The 21,769-nt window shown below is 46.8% G+C and overlaps 11 protein-coding genes across 11 annotated transcripts; 7 read left to right on the top strand and 4 right to left on the bottom strand.

The window, feature by feature from the left end:
• Positions 1–1,198: 1,198 nt before the first annotated feature.
• LY89DRAFT_697749 (putative U3 small nucleolar ribonucleoprotein mpp10) lies at positions 1,199–3,418 on the top strand (the record flags this gene model as incomplete). The annotated part of the gene is made up of 1 exon (XM_018216929.1): positions 1,199–3,418. One exon carries the CDS (start codon positions 1,199–1,201, stop codon positions 3,416–3,418), a length of 2,220 nt encoding a protein of 739 aa, XP_018070001.1.
• Positions 3,419–4,101: 683 nt separating this feature from the next.
• On the top strand, positions 4,102–6,389 carry LY89DRAFT_685597 (iron-containing alcohol dehydrogenase-like protein). Its single transcript, XM_018215114.1, has 4 exons — positions 4,102–4,795; positions 4,942–5,016; positions 5,176–5,207; positions 5,372–6,389. The coding sequence occupies exons 1-4, from the start codon at positions 4,555–4,557 to the stop codon at positions 6,269–6,271; spliced, it is 1,248 nt and encodes a 415-aa protein (XP_018070000.1). The 5' UTR covers positions 4,102–4,554; the 3' UTR covers positions 6,272–6,389.
• A 736-nt stretch (positions 6,390–7,125) lies between these two features.
• On the top strand, positions 7,126–8,148 carry LY89DRAFT_719371 (uncharacterized protein; the record flags this gene model as incomplete). Its single annotated transcript, XM_018218492.1, has 2 exons — positions 7,126–7,214; positions 7,276–8,148. 2 exons carry the CDS (start codon positions 7,126–7,128, stop codon positions 8,030–8,032), a joined length of 846 nt encoding a protein of 281 aa, XP_018069999.1. The 3' UTR covers positions 8,033–8,148.
• Positions 8,149–8,959: 811 nt separating this feature from the next.
• LY89DRAFT_90477 (uncharacterized protein) lies at positions 8,960–9,990 on the bottom strand. Its single transcript, XM_018223511.1, has one exon. It carries the CDS (start codon positions 9,499–9,501, stop codon positions 8,965–8,967), a length of 537 nt encoding a protein of 178 aa, XP_018069998.1. The 5' UTR covers positions 9,502–9,990; the 3' UTR covers positions 8,960–8,964.
• A 655-nt stretch (positions 9,991–10,645) lies between these two features.
• Positions 10,646–11,401, bottom strand: LY89DRAFT_707830 (uncharacterized protein; the record flags this gene model as incomplete). The annotated part of the gene is made up of 4 exons (XM_018217640.1): positions 11,283–11,401; positions 11,178–11,216; positions 11,050–11,124; positions 10,646–10,996 (listed from the first exon to the last, which is right to left on the bottom strand). Exons 1-4 carry the CDS (start codon positions 11,304–11,306, stop codon positions 10,646–10,648), a joined length of 489 nt encoding a protein of 162 aa, XP_018069997.1. The 5' UTR covers positions 11,307–11,401.
• A 122-nt stretch (positions 11,402–11,523) lies between these two features.
• LY89DRAFT_90467 (vacuolar transporter chaperone 1) lies at positions 11,524–12,538 on the top strand. Its single transcript, XM_018223510.1, has 2 exons — positions 11,524–11,857; positions 11,951–12,538. Exons 1-2 carry the CDS (start codon positions 11,824–11,826, stop codon positions 12,295–12,297), a joined length of 381 nt encoding a protein of 126 aa, XP_018069996.1. The 5' UTR covers positions 11,524–11,823; the 3' UTR covers positions 12,298–12,538.
• Positions 12,539–12,779: 241 nt separating this feature from the next.
• LY89DRAFT_537840 (uncharacterized protein) lies at positions 12,780–12,959 on the bottom strand (the record flags this gene model as incomplete). The annotated part of the gene is made up of 1 exon (XM_018208120.2): positions 12,780–12,959. A coding segment is annotated over one exon (180 nt), but the record flags the coding sequence as incomplete, so codon positions are not given.
• An 830-nt stretch (positions 12,960–13,789) lies between these two features.
• LY89DRAFT_685593 (uncharacterized protein) lies at positions 13,790–16,197 on the bottom strand. The gene is made up of 2 exons (XM_018215113.1): positions 15,652–16,197; positions 13,790–15,600 (listed from the first exon to the last, which is right to left on the bottom strand). Exons 1-2 carry the CDS (start codon positions 16,075–16,077, stop codon positions 14,167–14,169), a joined length of 1,860 nt encoding a protein of 619 aa, XP_018069994.1. The 5' UTR covers positions 16,078–16,197; the 3' UTR covers positions 13,790–14,166.
• A 79-nt stretch (positions 16,198–16,276) lies between these two features.
• Positions 16,277–17,699, top strand: LY89DRAFT_719367 (uncharacterized protein). Its single transcript, XM_018218491.1, has 2 exons — positions 16,277–17,337; positions 17,388–17,699. The coding sequence occupies exons 1-2, from the start codon at positions 16,527–16,529 to the stop codon at positions 17,639–17,641; spliced, it is 1,065 nt and encodes a 354-aa protein (XP_018069993.1). The 5' UTR covers positions 16,277–16,526; the 3' UTR covers positions 17,642–17,699.
• Positions 17,700–19,472: 1,773 nt separating this feature from the next.
• On the top strand, positions 19,473–20,512 carry LY89DRAFT_782921 (uncharacterized protein). Its single transcript, XM_018222627.1, has 2 exons — positions 19,473–19,551; positions 19,608–20,512. Exon 2 carries the CDS (start codon positions 19,748–19,750, stop codon positions 20,489–20,491), a length of 744 nt encoding a protein of 247 aa, XP_018069992.1. The 5' UTR covers positions 19,473–19,551; positions 19,608–19,747; the 3' UTR covers positions 20,492–20,512.
• Positions 20,513–20,631: 119 nt separating this feature from the next.
• Positions 20,632–21,493, top strand: LY89DRAFT_90258 (uncharacterized protein). Its single transcript, XM_018223509.1, has one exon. It carries the CDS (start codon positions 20,752–20,754, stop codon positions 21,232–21,234), a length of 483 nt encoding a protein of 160 aa, XP_018069991.1. The 5' UTR covers positions 20,632–20,751; the 3' UTR covers positions 21,235–21,493.
• The last annotated feature ends 276 nt before the right edge of the window (positions 21,494–21,769 follow it).

Genomic DNA, 21,769 nt, shown 5'->3' with positions numbered 1-21,769 from the left:
CCAAAGTCTTGTTAGTTCCAGACAGACGTATTTGGCTCCTGTATTGCAGATCAAGACTACACAATGAGGGCAACTTCTGTCATAGCCAGCTGCTCGTTCCAGAGCATGTCGATGGGTCGCATTCTGCAGTCAGAATTCTCCAAGCTGAAAGCAGCAATCTGTCACGCGAGCAACTTTGTCGTGAGCACACGACCCCACCATCAACGGCCAGGACGCATGTATGTCTCACAATGTCCGACAGGGCAGCAGATACACAACTCGCGGGCGTTGAGCCATTCTCCAATCAAATATCTGGATTTCGTGTATTATGTATCTCATCGCCGGCAACCGGACCCGGACCCTTCGTGCTTGAAAATGGGAGATTGAAATGCATGTACCCATGAAGTCTCATCCCACAGGACCACCAGCGGCTGAATACGAGAACAGTACATGGGATTCTTTGCGACCGCGGAAGCAGACATACCACAAGTCCATCCCGAGTAGGGCAGCGCATCCAGTTTAACTACATTGCAGATTTGCTCGTTTCGGGACGGCTGAGAACGGAAGATCTTTGAGTCTTTAGTCTCGATCTCGGAGTCGGATGCTTGTCCCAGCTAAATTCACAACTTGAAGATGGGACTTGACTAAGGCAACCGCTGGATTTGTTTTCCCGCTAGCAGGCCCCAGTCGTGCTGCATTGCATGCCACATGCTCGGGAAAGAGTGGAGCGATTGCTTCCTTTCAGACATATGTGAGATAACGAATCAACAGAAAGTCTCGAAGTAAGAATGATTAAGCGACCAGACCAATGTCAATGTCTTTCAACTCCGCGGGTATGGTGACGCAAAATTTGACACTGCCATACAATGATGGAGAGTGGAACAGTGAGTTAGTATAAGCCAATTGGGCAGACGGTGTACTCCGCTCTCTCTCACATCTGGACAGCAAGAACTTATTGCTCATACGGAATGATTAGAGCTGTTGTTATGTGAAAGCCTTGGAAGAAGTTTCAAAGGTTGACACTAGAACAAAAATCCAATCAGGTTAGACCAGAAATCTAATCAGTCACGTGTGATAAGAAGAGCTCACGATCCGCGCTTAACCCGATAAGAAATAAAATCTTCATCGCAAGCAAAACTCTGTGACCATAGCTGTAACCCCAGCAGCAATGGCCAATCCAGGCAGTACCACATCATCTAACACCTCGACTTCACATACCATGACCGCCTTTCCACCACCCTCGAAGTCGACCCAAAATGCATCCAAGAATCTCGTCGATGGGACCACAATTGCGAACAGTATATTAGCCGCTCTTGCGCCGGAAAATAGACATGCTTTCATAGCACCGCCGTCCTCGTTACCCCAGGTCAGCTTGGCATTTGCTAAAGAGACACTGGATGCATTTGCTGGCAAGCTGGGAGATGAGCAAGCGGAGAGATTGAAGGAGTCGAGGCGCAAGCGAAAACGCGGGGAGGTTGTGCAAGATGAGGGCGAGGTCTTGAAGATACGAAAATTACACATTGATGGATTTGAGGTCGATCAGGTCTGGGAACAAGCTAGGAGAGTTATCGACGCATTAAGGGTGGATGCTGAGAGAGCTCTAGAAGAGTTTGGTGGAGAGGTTGCCCTTAGTGATGAGAAGCAAGAGAAAGACGGCGGAGTGGAACTATTGAAATTCGATGAAGATGGCTTTGAGATTGGCTCTGACGATGAAAGTGCAGAGGATGACGAGGGAGCTGCCGAAGAATCTGAAAACGAGGAAGGGTCGGACGTGGACCCCGTAGGTCTTGGAGACGATGGAGACGAAGAAGGGCTTGATGATAGTCTTGAGGGCCAAGACGATTACGACGACGATGAAGATGATGAAGAAGCAGCCGGTGTCTTTGTTGAAGATCCGAACGGACTTAATGACGGATTCTTCTCCCTTGACGATTTCAACAAGCAGACAGAGTTTCTGGAACGACAAGATGCAGCTGCAGACCCATATACGGGCGAGGCGAGTGATGAAGAAGATATCGATTGGGATGCCGATCCGCTTACCATGCCCGCGAAGCCTGTGTCAAGCTCACGACGTGCAAAGGCAATGGATGTCGACGAGGAAGGTGAAGATGTCGACGATGAGGACGAGGAGGAGGACGGTCCGACATTTGGTAACGCAGATCTCAATGCTCCAGAAGGTGACAGTGATGATGGCGAGCAGGACGACGAAATGGAAGCAGATGTTGATGCCGCTGGTGATAATACCAACGATATTCTTTACAGAGACTTCTTCGAACCGCCACCCAGAAAGATTGGCAAAGGAGAGATGCAATCAAACTACCTGGAAAGACAAGCTCGTAAATCTGAGGCTGCCGAACCTGGAGACGAAGCAGCTGAGATGGAAAGAGCTGTAGCTGATGTTCGAAGAGATCTTTTCGATGATCTCTCAGATCAAGATAATTTGGAAGACGCCCTTTCAGATGTTGATGCAGCAGATCCCAAATCAAGAAAATCTGCCCATGAACGCCGACAAGCCAAATTAGCAGAGGAAATTCGACGCCTCGAAGCCGCCTCGGTGGCCAAGCGACAGTGGACACTTGCTGGCGAAGCACGGGCAGCAGATCGACCCATGAATTCCTTGCTGGAAGAAGACTTGGACTTTGAACGCACTGGAAAGCCAGTACCAGAGATTACAGCTGAGATTAGTGAGAGTATCGAAGAACTTATCAAGAGACGGATTTTGGCACAAGAATTCGACGAGGTCATTCGTCGACGTCCTGACTCTCTGAACACTCCTGCGAGCACTCGGAGAGGTCTGTTCGAACTTGATGACAGCAAGCCACAACAGAGTCTCGCCGAGGTGTATGAAGAGGAACACGTCAAAGCAACGAACCCAGACACTTATATCAGCAAGACCGATGAGAAGATGCGGAAGGAAGAAAAGGAAATCGAAGCCATGTGGAAAGACGTCAGCGCCAAGTTAGATACACTTAGCAGCTGGCATTATAAGCCAAAACCTGCAGCCCCAAGCTTGACTGTTGTTTCGGATGTGGCCACAATTGCAATGGAGGATGCGCAACCTACAACCGCGAGTGGGATCAATGGTGGGGAGAGCATGCTCGCTCCTCAAGAGATCTACAAGGCTGGCAAGGAGAAAGATAGTTTCGAAAAGGGGGAGGTTGTACCGAGGAGTGGTGCTCCTGTTGCGCGACAGGAGATGACGAGAGAAGAGAAATTGAGAAGACGAAGAAGAGAAAAGGAGAGGATCAAGAAGCGTGGTGGTGAGGAAATTAACCAGAGACCTGAGAGCAAAAAGACAAAGCAGAGGAAAGATACTCTGGGAGATCTCAAGAAGGGCGGTGTTAAGGTCATTGGGAGAAAAGGAGACATTCGGGACATGTCAGGGAACAAAGTCAAAGCATCAGCAGCTATCAATGGCGCAGGTGGGTTTAAACTGTGATTTATTACAGTTACATGAATCGGATTATCTTCCCAGCGTACTTCTTCCTTGATTACTGTGTTTGCCGATCATTGATTATTTTTGCAAATATCCTTCGTCCGCATTATCGTTGTGCCAGCTTGGCAGTTTTATTGACAGGTCTGCTGTCCAATCAACTGCTGTGTCAGCAACTTTTGTTGCACTTCGCAGCATTGTTTCCGTAAATCCTCGGATGTTTCTCCGAGAATTGAAACATCTGAGTGAGTAAGCCGCTCTCGCTTGGAGTTCATCGTAACTAAATCTCCGGCGTCACTCTCTATTTTGAGGTGTCAAACGACGACGAGGTCATTGTGACAAAATCTTTAGCCACAACTTTTATTCTGATATGTTAACAAAGTTCTCCCATGTTTGTCAATGAATCAGAATCTCTGGGAGGATTACGGTTTGATGTAGGACTTTCAACAAGACGAATATGACTTCAACTACTCGATCATTACTAATACCTTCTTCATTAACAACTTGCACATTCGTCATGCCATTAATATAGCAAAAACCTCCGAAGCTACAAGTATCTGAGGGATACTGTTGACGGGGTTCTCGCACCGTACAAAGCCAAAAAGCCCCGTTATGCGAGCTTGCCTAACGCTCTTGTTCTGTGTGGTAGACACAGGCGCAAGTAGTCAATACTCACAAACGCGACACACCTTTAGTACGGATACTAAACATCTAGCCCTCAGATATTTCCATCCTCCTCTAAGAAACCATGGGGCCTTCGTAGTTGAGTTCCGAATAGCTTCCTTTAGCACTTCCTCGCAGGGACAGCAGGCTCCGCGGTTCAGTCTCGTCCAACAGAGCCTAGTTAATCTGTGGTTATCTGTACCTTCAGGGTACACTCGAATAAATTCTTCAAAATCGATAGCAAGATTCGTTGAAAGAAGAACTCACAACTCCTTGGTTGAGGGATTACCATGCCTTGCGGGGTTTCCGGTTTCGCATCACGGGGAGGGATTACAAACATTTCGGATGAACTCGCACTTCACCGGCGTTAGGGCGAGTACGATTCATCCAGTTCATAAGCCTTATAAATCTCTATTCCATCATCTATACTCTGGAGGTCATTATTAGAATCAACACTTTTATCAATAACTACAGACATCATGGCGGCCCAAGGAGAATCATACTACCCCGTATTTCCCCCTGCCACCAAACTTCACATCTCTACAGGACTCTCCTTTCCAGAAGCTTGCGCGCACCATATTACAAATACGTTCCATGAATCCAAAGTCTATGTAATTGTCTCTGGATCTATCAGCAAGACAGATAATTTTACTCGGCTACAAAAGGCCCTCGGGGACAAAATTGTGGGAGTGAGAAAGGGAATAAAACCACACACGCCATGTAAGCCAACCGTCCCCGAATTTATGAGAATGGATCCTTCTGTTCCTCCGATGAAAGTTTTACTATGATATCATCATGTTCGTCTTGGGGCATACAAGAGGGTTTATCAGGAGGGAGGTAAGAGAAGTCTGCTGACTCAGAGATAGGGGACGACATTGTGGATATCGTAAAAGATATGGAAAAGAAAGGGGTTGATCTGATTATTACACTTGGGGCGGGGTGTGAGTATTCTCATTGCAACAACATGCTGTTCTTGTATGATTGAGTCGGGAGGACCCTCATTTGCACTTGTTTCTCAAAAGCCACATTGAAGACTTCAATGTATCCGAGCGCCTTGTTGGTTCTTCAATTGAGACTAACTAACTGATTCTCCCTTGTAGCTTTGACAGATGGTGCCAAAATCATAAAATATGTAAGTCTACTCTCGTCCTACCCCTTTGCGTTCTTCCGTGGGAATTTAAGCGTATTCTCTATTGGAGAGTGATGTAGATCTCCGAGATTGCACTCAGCTGTCGAGGACACAATTTCATAATATTACCCAATCCCATACAGATTCACTGACATGATGCACAACAGGCACTGGCAAACAACGTCTCGAGTCTAGATGACCTTGCAAGACTAGCATCCGAAGCCAAAACAGAAGGTCTCAAACCACCTCAGCTTCCAGTAATCAACATTCCAACATCTCTCTCAGGTGGAGAATACTCAATCATAGCTGGGGGAACCGATACCCGAAACAACCACAAAGTTCTCTTCACCCACCCAGATATAGGAGCAGACATCGTCATTCTAGATCCAGCCCTGAGTATCTCGACACCAGAGAGGATATGGCTATCTACTGGGGTTCGGGGCATTGATCATTGCGTTGAAGGTCTTTGTTCATTGGTCAAACCTGGAGCAGAACGCGATGAAGGTTTTGCGAAGGGTCTGAAGCTTCTTGTACCCAGCTTGCTTATCACGAAGAAAGACTGGAAGAACGAGGATGCAAGATTGAAAGAGATGCTAGGTGTGGTCGAGTCAATGAAAGGCATGAGCCAAGGAATACCAATGGGAGGTTCGCATGGCATCGGACATCAGCTAGGACCGTTGGGTGTTGGTCATGGAGAGACTAGTTGCGTCATGCTACCGGCGATCTTGAAGTATAACTTCAAATACGGTGACGAGAAAGTTCGAAAACCACAACAGAAAGTTCTGGACCTTCTTTGGGCAGAGGAGACTGTGGCAGAAGTATTGAAAAAGAGAGGATTGACAGAGGAGGGATCTGATGCCGGTGACGTGGTGGGTGCAATCATTTCTGAGCTCGGAATGCCGAGGACATTGAAAGATGTTGGCGTGGGAAGGAATCAGCTCGATGCTCTGGCCGAAAATTGTTTGAAAGATGTATGGTTAAAGGTGAATCCCGTGCCACTGATAAGAAAAGAGCAAGTGCTCGAGGTTTTGGAGATGGTAGTTGGAGATACGAAGAGCAATCTGTAAGGGAAGGAGCAATTCGTGGTACGAGATGAGGTACTAGGTTGAGATCCGAATGCCTCACTTCAACTTTTGTGTTTAGATAAAATTAGTCAATTTCACAGAACATCTCCATTAGGCTGGACGCATTTGGTACTCGTCATACGACATAATCCAGTCAGGTGAAGGTCTCTATAATGTTATGCAAATGTTATTTAGGCGATGTACCCATTCTGGGAATGACACTTCTCCCCACTTGTGCTAGGCCCCGTCTAAGCAGGAATTGTTTGAATACGATGTAATTCATGAAGAACGTAAGATGGCACTAGAAGTTTGGTGCTCCTTTAATCTTCTAGTCGTGAAATATCCAGGGCTGTCCTTGGTGCCGACTTCACGCTCCGACCCGACTTCCCTAGAACTGACCACGAGTACTCGACAAACCTCGCTGCCTGCGCTTGAGAAGATCAAACAAAGGTTGATTTCAGCTAGTGCCGGGCGCTTGTCTCTAGATCTGTGGCCTTTCTGGTACTCGGTGGAGTCATTGAACCAAGTTTTGAAAAGGATAGGCTAGGACATTCAGAACTTAGACCTCCCGTGAATCACGCACAATGAAGTGTTCGGATGCCCTACGCCCCTTTGTCTGCCTGAGATAAGTGTTTCTCTTCTCTATAACATAAAGCCCTCGACATCCCCTTACTCCAAGTCATCGGTCGAAGTTGTATCCGGAACAAATTAACATCGAGAATATCTTCCAAAGCCCGCACGAGTCACTCGGTCATATCGTGCCGCACAGGACTGGCCACGGGCATATTTCTGGACCAAAGAACGACTGTTCTCGCAATTAGAAAAGAAGAAAAGTATCTGAAGATTCGTGAGGCACGATGTGCAGCCTCACCCTCGCCGAGACTAAGACCACCACGGTCCCAGAACTGGACTCGGCTATCACTCCAGGCAGCAAAAGCACGACCGCGTGAGTCACTTTCCCCTCCGAAATGCAGTTTCCCCTGCAGGAGAACCACTAAATGAACCAGGAACACGGAAAATGCCCTCGCGCGGGCACCACGACACGGGCAGAACGAAAGATGGCGGAAATTGTTCCACAACCTGCCAACCGAACTACATATGAATATCATAGCGCAGATGGATCAGGATCCCGTTACGCAGGTCTGCTTGGGCCTTACCAGTAGATACTTCTACGCGGTCTATCATATGGTGAGGGATGTATTTCGAACTGATGGTACGAAGTTCTATCCGATTAAGTGGTGGCCACTAGATTTGCGTATGCAGATCTCGGAGTGTAACCAATACATGTACCGTGGTTGGTACAACTCCATCTTCCATGAATCTCCTCCCTCCATCCAATGGGGCAAGCCCCTTGGTAAGTTACTCGAGGGAGAAAACATTTGGGGAGATTTGAAGAACTGCGCAAGTTGCGCAAAGTACAAGCCTGATGAAGCATTCACGACCTCCGACTACGAAAAAGCGATCGCGGCAAAAGAGACCGACTGGAAAGGAATTGTCGAGAAAATCTGCGAAGGCAGTGTTGGTAATGTCTGCAGGAGGTGCAGAGCACAAATTATCCTGATCCATATCGAGAAGCGGGAAGAGTGGAGAGAGAACCAGATTGTAGAAGAAGAAAGAACGAGTCTTGGATTGAGGAAGTTGGACTGGGAGGCGCTGATCGTGGACGGAGATCCATTGAGAGCAAAGTTGACCTTGCAAGAATTTCTTGAAGTTGTTGGAGGGTATGAGACTTGGGAGGAGGTCTTTGAGAAATTGGGTATTTGATTAAGTCGCCATGTTAGGCCTTTTGTATCTCTTTGTGTTTCGGGTAGGCTTATTGAGCGTGTAAATAATGCATGATGTGCTGCGAATAAGAGAACGCGAGACTTCTATGTCGCGAGATGATGACTGATAAAGCTTGTACTTCTATCGTAAGCCGATAGGGTCCTGTGTAAACTGATATGAATAGCAATAAAAAAAACTTTGCATGTAACATCAACACATGTTGGAGACTGTGAAAAGACTTGCCAGCGGGTGCTGATGCAAAATACTTGACTCACTTGAGATGGCAACCGTTTCTCGTACTCTGAAAGTTGCTTATCAAGGTTGTTGTGCCTGCGGAGCATCAGATAAAAGAGGCGCGTTTGGTCCTCAAGTTGCCTAATAGACCTGGAACCGACCGCGATTTGACTCTCTTTCCTCGGCATTCGGAATCATACTTGGCTGTTGCAACCCAGAGTGGCGATCAAGAAAGATCTGAGCTGACTTTACTCGCAGAAAATGTGAATCGGGCGACGGTGGCGAGAGTCATGCAACATGCAAGAATTTGGGTCTCGCCACTTTGGAAATCATGTTTCGATTGCTCGATGGTATCTCTCTATCTCTACAATTCTGCCATACGGCTCTGTGGACAAAGCAAAGGTATTAGAAAAAGTAGTAACGCCAGTAACTATCGTTCTCCAGTACGCCCCAGTGCTCAGTTTCCTCAAAAAGCAAGAATCAATTGCAATCAGTCCCAACGCCAAGTTCATGCATTGCGAGTCATGCAGACTTTTCCATGCACATCATCTAGAACCTTATCTCCCGTCGCTAATGCACCCTGAAATCCATTTGCGTAGCGAAAAAGTGTCGATCATTGAACCCCATCCCATGTTTCAGGACCACACTAAACTCGACCGTTCAAACTCGCTTCATGCAATCGCGTGACGAACACATCTTCAAGAAGCTGTTGATGGAAGGCTGAAGGAGGCATCATCTTGGTGAACAGATGTAGTTCTCAAAGGGTGGCGACCGCAACGCTTTGGCTTGCTTGGCTTGCCTCGAAAGCAGTGCTCCTTGGCGCCGTCGATTGCTCTCAGTCCGAAGTTTTGCTTCATAGCGCAGTATTCCAACTCCTTTGGCATCCAAGTCTTGATGTGTTGGTGGAGCTCGCAGCGGTAGATACCACATTGCTGGCATTCCTGCTTTCCGACAACCTCCCAAGCAGACTCCAGTCTGTTCGGACCAATTCGTCGAGTGTTGAGAGGCATCTTGGTTCCATGAATGGCTCGGAAGACGACGTAGAGATTGGGGCTTGCGAGGCCGAGACAGCAGGAATCGATTTGGTCAAGGTAGCTGAAGATCTCGAGTTGTAATTCTGTGGGGAGATTGGGCAGAGCAGGACCCTGAGTTCGCTTGGGAATGAGGGCCAAACGTTGAATCAGGTCAGCTGTAATCTCGAATTCCCAGTCTTCTTCTTCTGGTGATGAAGTCATGTCGGTGTCAGTATTGCCATGAGACTCAGAATCTGTGCTGCTCGTGGAGGTGGTTGCGGCGAACGAAACTGAGGGGGCGGCAGGAGCAGAGCTCGTTACTGTCGGTCCAGCAGTGGAGGTGAATCTCAAGGCGCCATATCCGTGAACGAGAATACAGATCCAGGCCAAAGATCTGTAGGTCTGCGCTAAGTTGGAGGCACTTTGGATATCGAGTTTCTCAACAATCCTGTGAATTACATCGTCGCCCAGGTTTTCGAAGCTGGGCAAATCTCTGAAGCTGAGCAAGTATCAGCGACCAGCGCAATTATCGCAGGTATCTAGGTACCCTAAGGAGACTTACATTGAATAGTAGTGCATTTTGGCGTATGAATATGTTTCTTGTAAGTCAATTCTGATTGTGCGCCACCGTATTCGACGCGATGAAGGGATACAGGCGCGTTCTTGGCTTCAATTCGAGGTGGTTGAGTGTCTTGAAAAAAAGAGTAGTACTCTAATGAATAAATGGGTAGCCCTTTTAGTGCCGGAGCGGTGAAGACCTGATCCCGAAGTATATCCAGAAGGCGGCCCTTACCTGTTCTTGCCAAGCCAGTACCTAGGTAGTCCGGCTGTTCATCAGTCAGTCAACACGAGTATGTCAGGAGACAGCTCCAAAATATTTGCAATGTCACTTGATTGTATTGTCCCTCCCTCTCCCGAAAATGTGTTGGCAGCGTGGACAGGGTTTGTCAGCGCTTAAACACGGACATCTTCAAAGAACCAATTGTTGCAATGCCCCGTTGTTCACGATAGGATAAATTACCGAATTGTACCTGAGCGTATCGTGGGGTGGACAAGGCAAGGACTTGCCGGTGTCCGCTCCTTGGAAAAAGAAAACGCCACAGAAACAAGAGTAAAATAGCACAGAATAATAAGCAGACTAGGGCCAGACAAGACTGATTCTGACGCAGAAGTCGAATGTCAAAGCTTCGAATGATTCTATGGTACTCTCACAGATCATTGGATATGCAATGTACTGTAGACATTTGTCAACAGATGAACACCTGACAATCCGCCTTGGGTATACCATTCCCCAATTTCCGAATAAATGCTACCCCGCAATGGAAGTCGTCTGGCTCCGCCCGAAATCAATCTCTGAATCTCCTGCCTATATCGCAATCCAAATCACGCTTATTACCACGTCCAGGCCCTTGTTCTCTCCTCCTTCATACTTGAAGCTCCACATCCCGTCCGTCTTCTCATTCCAATATGCTCCTGTTGCACTGTGCATTCCTCTCCGTCCAACATGTGGCTTTCCATCAGTGCCCGTAGCTTCACTCTTCACATCGCTGGTTGTGACTGTCGCATCGGAGGGCGCTGATTCTTGCGTGGCTTTTGCTCGATTCAAGGAGGAGGTGGGAACGAGATGTTGGATAATAGTACTGTTCACAGCATATTTGTATGAAGGAGTTCCACCAGCAGGAGAGGATTCCGAGATTAAGGAGCGAAGAATCGAGTTCTATCGTGGTCGCATGTTAGGAAGCTGTTGCTGGAGAAGAGGAGAAAACAAACAATTATGGTCGTATTCCAGGTCTCGGTCTTCGTGTGCTCATAGAACTCAGCACTACCCAAAGCATTTTGGCATGCCTAGAGAGGAGTTAGTATCTCGGTGGGATCCTTTCCTCCCTGGCAAAACTCACATCATTCGCGATTTGCTTAAGTCTTGTGTACGAGATGGGCTATGAGGGGCAAGTCAACAAACATCAACAAACAATGGCATGCGCAAAGCGGTGGCAAAAACGTACTGGAGTGGCAGATGAAGTAGCCATATTGTCTAATGTTCTCAAGGATATTCAATCGATAAATTAAGCTCGTCGATGTGGGAAAAGAGAGTTTCGTAGTTGCAATTGGAAAACCACTCCTGTCAAGCCAAACGTCCCGTCACGGGATTCTGCAGTAGTCTGGGGAATTAGCAGTCTAACTGCTATAGGCAAAAAGCTTCAAAGACCGGCCTATACTTCAATTGGCCTAGCAACCACATTTCTCTCAAAACCTAAAGAGTCCAGCCTATGATATCACGTAGATAGAGCACGTTTCTTCCCCACCTTGTCTCTGTTCAGCAGACAAAAGCTTTCAGTGAACCCTGGGAAGCTGACTTTAAAACCTTCGATTTCTGCTTCTCAAAATCTGCCCCTCCATACCGATAGAGCCTCAGAAGCTTGCATCCAAACTCACAAGCTTTCTAAACTTCACAAAAGTCAATTGCGAGCTCAGAACTTCGAGTCATATCAGCCAATCGTCGACCACAGGGATCCAAACCATCCTTGCATACCAACCCTTCTCAAGATGTCCAGCCAACCTCTTCTTCAGACAGCACCAGGTATGTTCAACTCTCGTTGTCTAGCAATTGAACAGCCTTCCACCCTCAATTGACTTAAGGAACAATCATGCTCTTCTCTAACACTATTTTCAGGCAAGCGAATTGCTCTTCCAACTCGAGTCGAGCCCAAAGTCTTCTTCGCAAACGAGAGAACCTTCCTGTCATGGCTCAACTTCAGCGTCATTATCGGTGCACTATCAGTTGGCATGCTGAATTTCAGTGATAAGATCGGCTACATCTCAGCATGCGTGTTTGGATTAGTTGCCATCTTCTGCGGGGCATATGCATTATATACCTACCACTGGAGAGCGAAATCAATTAGACAGAGGGGACAAGCAGGATTCGACGATAAATTTGGCCCAACCTTCCTCGCTGTCTGCCTACTGGGAGCCATCATCTTCAATTTCATCATCCGAGGTGTTATGTTGTATAGAGATTAACGGACACATACGATTATGGGATTATGGATGTACTTGTACATGTGCTGCGAGAACGAAGATGCAAGTGGAGGAAACTTGTACATGGAGTGCATTGAAAAAGCGAGCTTGGATTATGAGATTGTGTATAGGAGGGTGGTTGAAGGCAACCATTTGGCGTTTGGGCCAGGGAATAATGAAATGACCAAAGACTGTCACCATAGCTTTTTATGAAGTATATCTTTCATGAGAGCCCAAATGGACCCATTGGGTTTTCGTTGAAAACATTTACAATTGTGGGTATCTGAAAATTCGGAAGCAAAAACTGCAGACTCCACTACCAAACGCCTGATCCGACCAAACTCCACATTCACAATGAGAAGAATCTATGGTTTTGGTACATCCAGACCATTTGTTTGCTCACTGTTCTCCATATTAGTAACAAGTTTCCAAAACGAAGAAAAAGCCTAGGGTAGAAACATCACGATCGGAATGTAATAAGAGACTTACCCATACTCCCTCCGTAAACTCTCAACCCGTACCCGCGACAAGCATATCGTCATAACCGGTACGGCCCTTACCTTTGCAGTCCCCTCAATAGCCCTCTCAAATGGAGTCTTCATAATCTCAAAAGCCTCCTCTTCCTCATCACTCTGTTCAACATCCTCCATGCTCTTATCCACATCCTCCTTCTCCTTCCCCTTCCCACCCGCCTTAGACTTCAGCTCCCCCACAACCCCCTCAACACGATTATACTGAAACCACTTGCCCTCCTCCCCAGCAATCTCCCTCTTCACAATCTCAGCAATAGAAATCATCTTCGCAGCAGCCCTCGCTTTCGCATACAGCACCACCACCGCCGGTTTCGCAGGCGCAACAGCGGGGTACACGGATAGAATCGACAGTGCTCGAGTGACTCGCTGTTGGATTTGTGAAGAGCTCAGGATGCTCATTGTTGTGATTTCGTGGGATCTCGCGAGGTCGGGGGAGATTGTTATACTGGTTGTTGTGTTCATGGATGAGTGTTCGTTCGAGACGGACTGCGCTGTCTGCGCTGAGTTATTCCCTTCATCTATGGACATGGAAGTGTCTTCTTTGGCGTTTAAAATATCCCCATTGGTCTTCTCAGCCTGCTGCAGTCCCGAAGTCTCGTCCTTCGAGGGCTTCGCTCTCTTCGCGGCTTTGGTTGCTTTTCGAGCTTGCTGGTTCAGCTCTTTGTTCTCGCTGTCGAGCTTTCTTCCATTTTCTGTCTTCGATGCGCGGTTTCGCTGTCCTCTTGCTTGTTGGTTTGTGCGCGTCATTGTTAGTTGTTGGTCTGCTTGTTCAGTTGGAAAACCCGATTTTGTTTTTCGTTGTTTTTCGACGAGGCTGGTGTTCAGCCTAGTCTGTAGCCTTGTCGAGCTCGTTCGTGGGGGTAATATTTCACTCACAGGCAATGGGTATTAGAGGGTAGACTTTTATCTTAATTGGGGTTCATGGAATTGAAAGTCTGAACCATCAATTCTAGTATCAAGTTGTGGCAAGATATTCGTATTTACTTTTCTTGATTTATGTAGGCTTTGCTTCAAAGTGCAATGAGCATGCGTGCCGTTCTTCCTCTTTCAGAAGAGTCCGATTCTCCAATTACAAAAGTTGTTTAGTATACGCTTGATAGTCCCATTTCCCATTTCCCATTTGAGATATAAATTATCCGCCCTGTACACTGCTCAGTTGAAGACCTCCTTTTGATATGCGTGCTATAAGCGTGGAGACATCTATGTTGGGCATACTGAAGGAATACCCTTTCCTGATCTTGTAAGCACTTCTCAGCACATCTTTTTTTTAAGTATGGCAGGCTATGTATAGGAGCAACCTGTCTTTGAACAAGTACCAGGCATCCACCCACTTCCAATCTCAAGACAATTCTGCACCATATATCTCCTCTTGCTCCTTCTCAAGCTTTTCCAAAGCACAGACAACATGTTCATAAAATGCTCTTTGAAGCACTGAACTCGACAAGTCATCTTCACCTATTCCGAAATCGCAGTTGAGACACTTGTAGACTATGACTTTGTAGGGTATCCCAGTCTTTGCACTCATAAAGTTCTTGCACACTTTCTGTACAAGATTGTAATGTCTTTGCTTGTCTGAGTGCGTCATCGAGGATCTGAATTGTCTATGAAGGTCCTCAATAGATGTCTGATATCCGATCTCAAACAAAAGAAGAGCGAGTGCAAATAGGTGGGGATTTCGAGGACTGAAACTTTCGTCATCAATGCCCTGCTCCGAGTGCGACAGAGCATGTCTGTTTCTGATCTGGACTTTCAAATGTGGGCTGGCAACGGATGGTCGCTGTTCTATAGCCGTAAAATCATTGCCGAAAAATACCACGTCTTCGCTTGCCCAAGGCGCCTTCATGACAGGAGTTGGGTGGTAGTGTAACACGGCTTCGGAAAGCTGTCTTGCTAATCGAAACTTTTCGTATAGATTGAAATCGCCTAATGGGGACTGTCGGACATCCGGTGACATGAAATGAGAGAGTGATACTGGAGATTGAGACGTTGAATGTTGTTCAAACGTTGTGTAGACGAGGTGGTGATATTTCGAATCTGGCTCGAGTACCCCGAGGCATTTTTCAGATTCCGGGGATGGTATATCTCCATCGAAATGCTGTTGTAACTGATGACAGATCTTGCTACGTATGGAAATGTTCATATGTGAAGGGTCGAATTGTTGGGTTGTCTTGGACTCAATATCCTCAGACCAAGGACAGTGCCATGCTGAACTTCGTTGAATACGAACACGGGATACACTTTCGACATGGATAGAACGTTGCTTCATATCTTGAATTCCGAAGGCGTTCATAAACGTCTGCTTGGCTATAGGACATTGAAGTGGAGTCGTTTGCGGCAGAAGTTCTTCGGAAGTCTTACATATTGACTCAATGGCAACCCATGTCGGACCTTGTTCATTCCCTAGCCGCAGACCGAGATGGAATCGGATCCGTGAAGATTTTGAAACTTGATTTGTGTCCAGCCTTACGTGTAGTGAGTGCTCATCGTGGCAATCCCAAGCTTCTTCGAGGGCTGCATATAGGCCTTTGGAAGCTTCCTGGATAGCCTCGTATCCTGAAGTCTTGGGAGAGCCTGGGTTTGTCTGCTTTGCTGGTAAAGCGTGTGCAGAGGATAGTTTGATAGACTCTCTAATCTGGCTTGAAACATCGACGAAGAGCTGTCTCGAGCCTTCCAATTCAAGAAGCTTTTCTTGGAGTCCAGATGCCCCGAATGAATATTTGAGCTTCTTGCCAACATGCAGTAGCCACTGCCTGTGATTGGAATGGCTAGTCTGCTGGAGTGTGTGTTACTATCCATGGACGATCATTGCTAGCTCATGACTTACCGGAGACTTGGACGTACTAGTTGTGACTACTTCCTTGTCCAAGATCCCATACTCCTGGCATAAGTGTTCGATTCCCAGTACCTGAGCTCGAATATCTTCGATAATTTTGTTGAAATAGCCTTCATAATTGGCGATACACTTAGTGAGAGTCTCGTTCAGGCCTTGGTCCTTCCATGCAGCATGTTTGATGTCCGCTACCATCTGGTTCGCGAGAGATGTGCTACTCAGCGTTGTCTGAAGCAAAAGTTTGCATTCGTTGATGAAAATGGCTTTCTCAATGCCTAATTTCTGTTGAACTTTGATCGATTCTAGAGCATAATTCCTGTAATGTCCGATCGGCCGACAGACATTCTCATAATCCTCGATTGCTGATACAATGAGGGGTAGTACTCCCAGCACGACGCCTAGAGCAGCGAGTTCGGCCATGCCTGGTATTCAAGCAAAGAAATGCGTAATTTGCCCGAGACATACAGCAAATTCCATCTACGATGTATTGTTTAATGAAAGTTGGAGCGTTTTCCATCGCCTCATCTGCTGAGGTTCTCGATCGGTGGGGAAATTGCGGCTGAGGCTGTGAAAAGTCCATGGTGGTCTAGCTGCATTATACGGCAGCCCAGGCAAGTGAAACACAAACAACAGCCTTTGCATTGAGGGAACCCGCAAATTGCTTTTGTTACTTATTAGGAGTGTTCGCAAAGAGGCGCATCTTCGGTACTTGCCCTCACAATCTGTCAGCCTCAAGTCTCAAATGAGCACAGCGTGTCCCGCTCACCGACGCGCTTGGCTTCAATTTCGTCATCTGCATTGCTGCCCACGACAAGCTAGCATGACAATGTATCTCTTGCGGGTGTCGGTGGCTCTAGAATGACAGAAGAATGCCGAGAGCCAAGAAACCTATCTTGCTGGGCGTGAGGTTATTCGCGTTGGCGGTAGCGAGTACTACAGCATTAAGCCACAGAGGGTCTACCAAACTTCATAAAGAGCTGGATATTGTCGATTTGGGCAAGGATGACAGTCTTCAAGCGTCACCGGGAGAGCTATGGAATGGCAAAGCATCAGACCTTTTGGGTACCCGCCCGGGAGTGCACAGACGAACAAGTTTCGCGGGCTCCGTTGCGTCGACTGAGTCTACTATGTCGATAATGACATATGTCAAGCACCTTCAGACCAAGATTCGCCCGCACAATGGAGGAGGTGTATACTCTACCAATTCGTCTCAGCCTGTTGACCAGGAGGTGCATAGAGACATCGCCGAGTGTGTCCCCGGCAGCGTGGTACAAATTCAGGATCTGGTACTTGACGAGAACGAACTGGCCATCAAGACGGGGAGTGATGGTGTGGGCAAAGTTGATGGGGTGGAGATCAGCTCGACAGAGGTTATCGAAGAAGACCACGATAGAGATGGAGATGCCAAAGCATTTGCTCGGATGGAGTCTTCTATCACCAATCTAGGACCAGTCCTGTATCATCGATCTACAAGGCTATTCAAGAACTTGGAACCTCAAATAGCAAGGTCTCCTGACTTCAAATCTTCTTCTCGTTCCTTACTGGGCGATCTGGGTCGACTTCATCTTTGGGGCATCACATTCGACGAGATACAGCTGACTGCGGTTCTGGCAGAGTCTGAAGTCCTCCAAAAGGCTGTCCTCGACCTGACGTTCACGTTGAGCAGAGTCCTAATCGGAGGTAAGTGACTCAGAGAGTATCGTAGCTGCTTACACTGACCTATGTCCAAGACATCTTACCTCGAATTGATCACACCCACACAATGGGTGAGAAGATTGAGGACTTGATAATGCTGTTGCAATGCACTGAACAGCAGCTCTTTGGAGACTATTCTGACCTGAACAATATTGGGGATGATGGACCTACTAATAAACATGATTATAGTATCGAAGATGCAGCTTTCATCATTCGATCGAGTGTAGATTCTTTGATGAGTCTGTTGCCATCTATGGAAAGAGTCTTAGCATCAATCGAGTCAACTTAACACCATGTTCAATGTTAACTTTAAAGACAAAAAAAGAATTGCAAGGACTGTTCCCAGTACAATATTACTACGTTGTACTGAATTATATGATTTCTTATTTCTTATTTTGGGATTGGTTTTATGTAATCAGCATTATTTGCATCCCATTGATACCTTTACTGTCGCTCCTAAATTGTGCTTCCAAGAAATTGTAGTGGAGGCAGGAAGTTTGGGGCAGGGAGAGTGGGGCAGGAAGTTCAGAGCAAAAAGAGTGGGCAGACTAGATGGATGATTTGCGATGAGCTGGCGAACTCGCACAACCTATGCGATCCGACATCCGAAGTTGGTAAGGAGCTGCGAGATAGCCTGCAGCATCTGTTCAGTGGCAATGGAAGTACATACAATGGCAACATCAAGGACTGCTGACATGCTGCGAAACTGCGCAATTACTAACTCTACGGATGCCCATCCAGGATAGAGATACATTTAGGGAGACCTCACGACGTTCAGGTCTCTGACAAAGTGGACTCATTGCGAGGTCGAGAAATGGGGAATATCGAACCCATCCCTCACAAATCACATGAAGATCATTGCCACGAAGTTCAAGCATCAATATCGAAATTGGAGTGATAGGATGTAAGCTAAAAATGGCGATATACAAACTAGAGGCTGTCTGAATCGGTGAAGTTGGCCCCTATCCTTTTCCTCTGCTTTGGTAATCGAATAAGAACTATCACCAAGGGAAAACGAATTTTCAGTCAATCGCCATGTAGATGAAGATGAAAAGGTAAAGTAGTTATTGATTCAGTAAAGACTGTAAGTATAAATCCGTTTAATCGTGTCCTCCTGCCAAGAATGTGCGTGGTAATTCCATTGTAAAAGTCCGTCATTGAGGGGAGAAATAGAGCTCGAGGTAGCTTTAAATGTTCTCCCTCGGAGAATGTCTGTTCTATGATGTCAGCAATGTTAACTCGCTAGGCAATAGGGCATACCAACAGAAAGATATGAATAGAGTGGATCGACCTAGAAGTGACCTTGCTCGCAGTTCTGCAACTGTTCTCTTTGAAATGTCTCCCGGAGGTTCCGGCAGTGTGGTGTTCTCATCAAGCCGCATAGCCGTTTGAAGTTCAGGATGCCGTGAGGACATACGAGCTAAACATGATTTGCGCACTGAGTTATCCCAAGAGGATCATTGGGTGTCTGTCCGGACTTGAAAGCTGAGCACTGTAGACTGTGCATTGGTGCTAGCATCACGAATTTGTCCAGATCTTGACCGTCTTTTCGAAGACCGTGGGGGTGCTTTCGTATTGAACGTTATATTAGCGCCAAAGACAGCTCAAAGAATTCAATATCGTATTGATAATCGTAGATATTCTTGTATTCATGGTAGATGATCTTGAAAGCCTTTTCGCTGCTGTCCTTGTAGCCTTTTTTGATCACTTTCCTGTAGCATGTCATGACGAGGGAGAGGATAGCGATGAATATGCCGATGATTTGTGTCTTGACTGTCTAGATTTATTGTAAATTGAACTGTCTGGTCATGAGAAGAAGAAATTGACTTTCATGATATTCGTATCAGTCCTCCCAACTTCCGCACGATCCAGCTCGAATACCGTCTGTGAATTCATTGCAGAGATAGACTTCGCAAACGTCTAGAGATAGGTACCAGAGCTTGTCAACTGTGTGAAATCGTAAATGGTAACAGATCCGCATCAGACGTTTTCGCCGAGGCAGTTTAATTGACAAATCGAGGAAGAAGCTCGTCTTTACTCTCCCCCTTTAAGCGACGCTAACGTTAAGCGACAGATCTCGAAAAAGAATATTGACTTTTCGATCTCACGCGAAACGAAGGCGGAACTCGATTCGAGCCATCGCAGATAGATCATCACAACAGTTACACTCTCCGAATTCACCATTGGGATCAACTAAGAGTAAGACCTTATCACAGCGCATACTACTTGCGGCAGCGCTAACCATGCTATCTCAGATCACATGAGAATGTCACACAGAAGCCTAGAGGAGATGGCGTCAGTGTTGGGATTCGCTGACGAGGTCTGACGACTGGCGGCATGGCTGAAGGAATACGAGCGTCTCGCCATCTGGTTGGAACTAGAAGAGAACCTACACATGGATGGAGTGCCGGGCGAAGAGCAAAAGAATGCTCTAATCAGGTCAACCGTAGAAATACTGGCATCCAACCGCCCACACAGATATTTGTATCCGCATGTCGCAGGTATGAAAGAGGAGAAGGAGAGTGCCGGATGGACGACTCACGATCACTTACTAAGATACGTGATTGAAATGATAAGAATTGGTCGGAAGAGGTCAGAGGAGTGGGGCAATATGGACAACCAAGCGGCGGCAGAATTTTGCTACGAATGCTTCCTCCTCACCCATCAAGAATTGAAGAGGCAAGATGATGAGAGCATCATTGGAAAGGCATTGAGAAGAGCGATGAAGGCCAGGCGGAAAAAGGAGGGTACTGAGGGCAAGCAAGTTGGTCTCGAACCACAAACAAAAACCAACCTTTCAGGGAGAAAACGTGAAGCCGAATCTCCATTACAGAGTGCCAAGAAGGAGGTAGCGAGGGTCTCTACAAGCACAGTAGAGGCAGAATTGGCAGCTGAGGAGACTCTAGAGGTGAGGGAAGACACAGCACAAGATATCTCGGAACCTAGTCAGGAAAGCCAAGGTAGTAACTGGATGGATGATCTTGATATTGGAGAAGTAAGCGATTGGGATCTTGAAGGTGTGGACAATGATACGACATACTTCATCGCTGCTGTCGGGAGATCTTCCAATCCAAGTAGCCGCGAAGATAGGGGAGTAGAAGAGAGGAGGTGGGGAGTTAGTTCGACCAAATCTGGTTAATCAAGAATACCTCACAAAATGGAATCACAGCGTGTCACTGAAAAGAATATCGTTTCTTTCGGGCACGAGTCCCGAGTAGATATCTAAGTGGAATCATATATCAAACAATCTTAATGTGCTAGCAGACGCGGATATTACTCCTCCTATTCCTTTGTTCGAGCCCTCTTCTAACTTCTCCACTGCAGCATTCATCCGTCTGCACAATGTGGACCTCGCAATTGTTTCGTTCATGGCTGCATTGATCATGACGTAGCATTCATATGCCACATCCGCAAGTCTTCTGCAGTCGTCCTTTCTGGTGTACCAAGCACCACCTTCTACTGTCTCCCCTTTCACCATATCCACCATATATTTCGTCTTATGATCGTCCAAAGTCCATTTTAGGGTGTCTTTCATCTGGGCGGACACGGGTAGAACATACTCATCGAATCGTGTGGGATCCTCTAGTATCTCCAACACTCGATCAACCAATGCCCTTTTTTCTCTGCCCTTTTTGCTGGCACGATTCTCTCTTGACGTGCAAGCTGCCACCTCCAACCATAGCTCCAATCTTCTCTTCTCTATCAACCAGTCCGCGAGGAGGGCAGCTTCCGTTCCGGCACTATTTGCTGCATTCTGCTCGATTCCAATTTCTCTTACCAATTCTCCCACAGTCCATCAGGCTGGCTTTCGCCTCTTCGTTTCTCCTTCGCTGTTGCCGTCTGCGGGTCTCTTCCGTACGACTGCGTATTTCTTCATCTTAGCTTATTGCGAATTCGAGGTTGAGGTCTAAGCCGCTGGCCTGGACTGCTGGGGTCGATTTTGTATCCGTCAGGTTCGTATCGATGGTCGGAGAATTTAGACCTTTCTTTGATCGAATGGATCAAGTAGATTGCTACGGTCACGAGTGTGCTATTTACAGTTAGTTTGACTCTCAATCTGCTCTTTTTTTTTTCAATATGTTGCCCAGTCATATCTTCTCGAAGGGATAGCCTTGGACTCTGGTTTTAGGATCGAGTATAGATACGAGGGAACTCGAATGCTTCTACCTCAAAGATTGATGTTTGACCATGCGAAGTTGACGATGGTCTGGTGCGATAGCATCGTGGTGGTGAACGCAGTTTTGTTGCTGCATATGATCAGTGAATATTGGGTAAATCGACGTACAAGAGATGACTTACATAAATTTTCTGGGCTTTTACCTCTATCTCGTAGTCGGCGACTTCGTTCTGCTCAAGCCTTGAAGATCTCGAAGTGGTGAATGTAGCGGTGGTGCTTCCCGGAGAGTGACAGATCGAA

This window comes from Mollisia scopiformis, assembly GCF_001500285.1.
Source record: "Mollisia scopiformis unplaced genomic scaffold LY89scaffold_14, whole genome shotgun sequence".
Taxonomy (NCBI): domain Eukaryota; kingdom Fungi; phylum Ascomycota; class Leotiomycetes; order Helotiales; family Mollisiaceae; genus Mollisia; species Mollisia scopiformis.
This window is presented reverse-complemented; position numbering and strand designations above follow the sequence as displayed.

Coding starts and splice junctions, on each gene's coding strand:
- LY89DRAFT_685597 (XM_018215114.1), top strand. CDS start 4,555: ATGGCGGCCCAAGGAGAATCATACTACCCCGTATTTCCCCCTGCCACC. Junction 5,017..5,175: donor TATTACACTTGGGGCGGGGT/GTGAGTATTCTC, acceptor TCTCCCTTGTAG/CTTTGACAGATGGTGCCAAA. Junction 5,208..5,371: donor GTGCCAAAATCATAAAATAT/GTAAGTCTACTC, acceptor GATGCACAACAG/GCACTGGCAAACAACGTCTC.
- LY89DRAFT_90477 (XM_018223511.1), bottom strand. CDS start 9,501: ATGACTTCATCACCAGAAGAAGAAGACTGGGAATTCGAGATTACAGCT.
- LY89DRAFT_90467 (XM_018223510.1), top strand. CDS start 11,824: ATGTCCAGCCAACCTCTTCTTCAGACAGCACCAG. Junction 11,858..11,950: donor TCTTCTTCAGACAGCACCAG/GTATGTTCAACT, acceptor CACTATTTTCAG/GCAAGCGAATTGCTCTTCCA.
- LY89DRAFT_685593 (XM_018215113.1), bottom strand. CDS start 16,077: ATGGCCGAACTCGCTGCTCTAGGCGTCGTGCTGGGAGTACTACCCCTC. Junction 15,601..15,651: donor CTAGTACGTCCAAGTCTCCG/GTAAGTCATGAG, acceptor CACACACTCCAG/CAGACTAGCCATTCCAATCA.
- LY89DRAFT_719367 (XM_018218491.1), top strand. CDS start 16,527: ATGCCGAGAGCCAAGAAACCTATCTTGCTGGGCGTGAGGTTATTCGCG. Junction 17,338..17,387: donor GAGCAGAGTCCTAATCGGAG/GTAAGTGACTCA, acceptor CCTATGTCCAAG/ACATCTTACCTCGAATTGAT.
- LY89DRAFT_782921 (XM_018222627.1), top strand. CDS start 19,748: ATGGATGGAGTGCCGGGCGAAGAGCAAAAGAATGCTCTAATCAGGTCA.
- LY89DRAFT_90258 (XM_018223509.1), top strand. CDS start 20,752: ATGCCACATCCGCAAGTCTTCTGCAGTCGTCCTTTCTGGTGTACCAAG.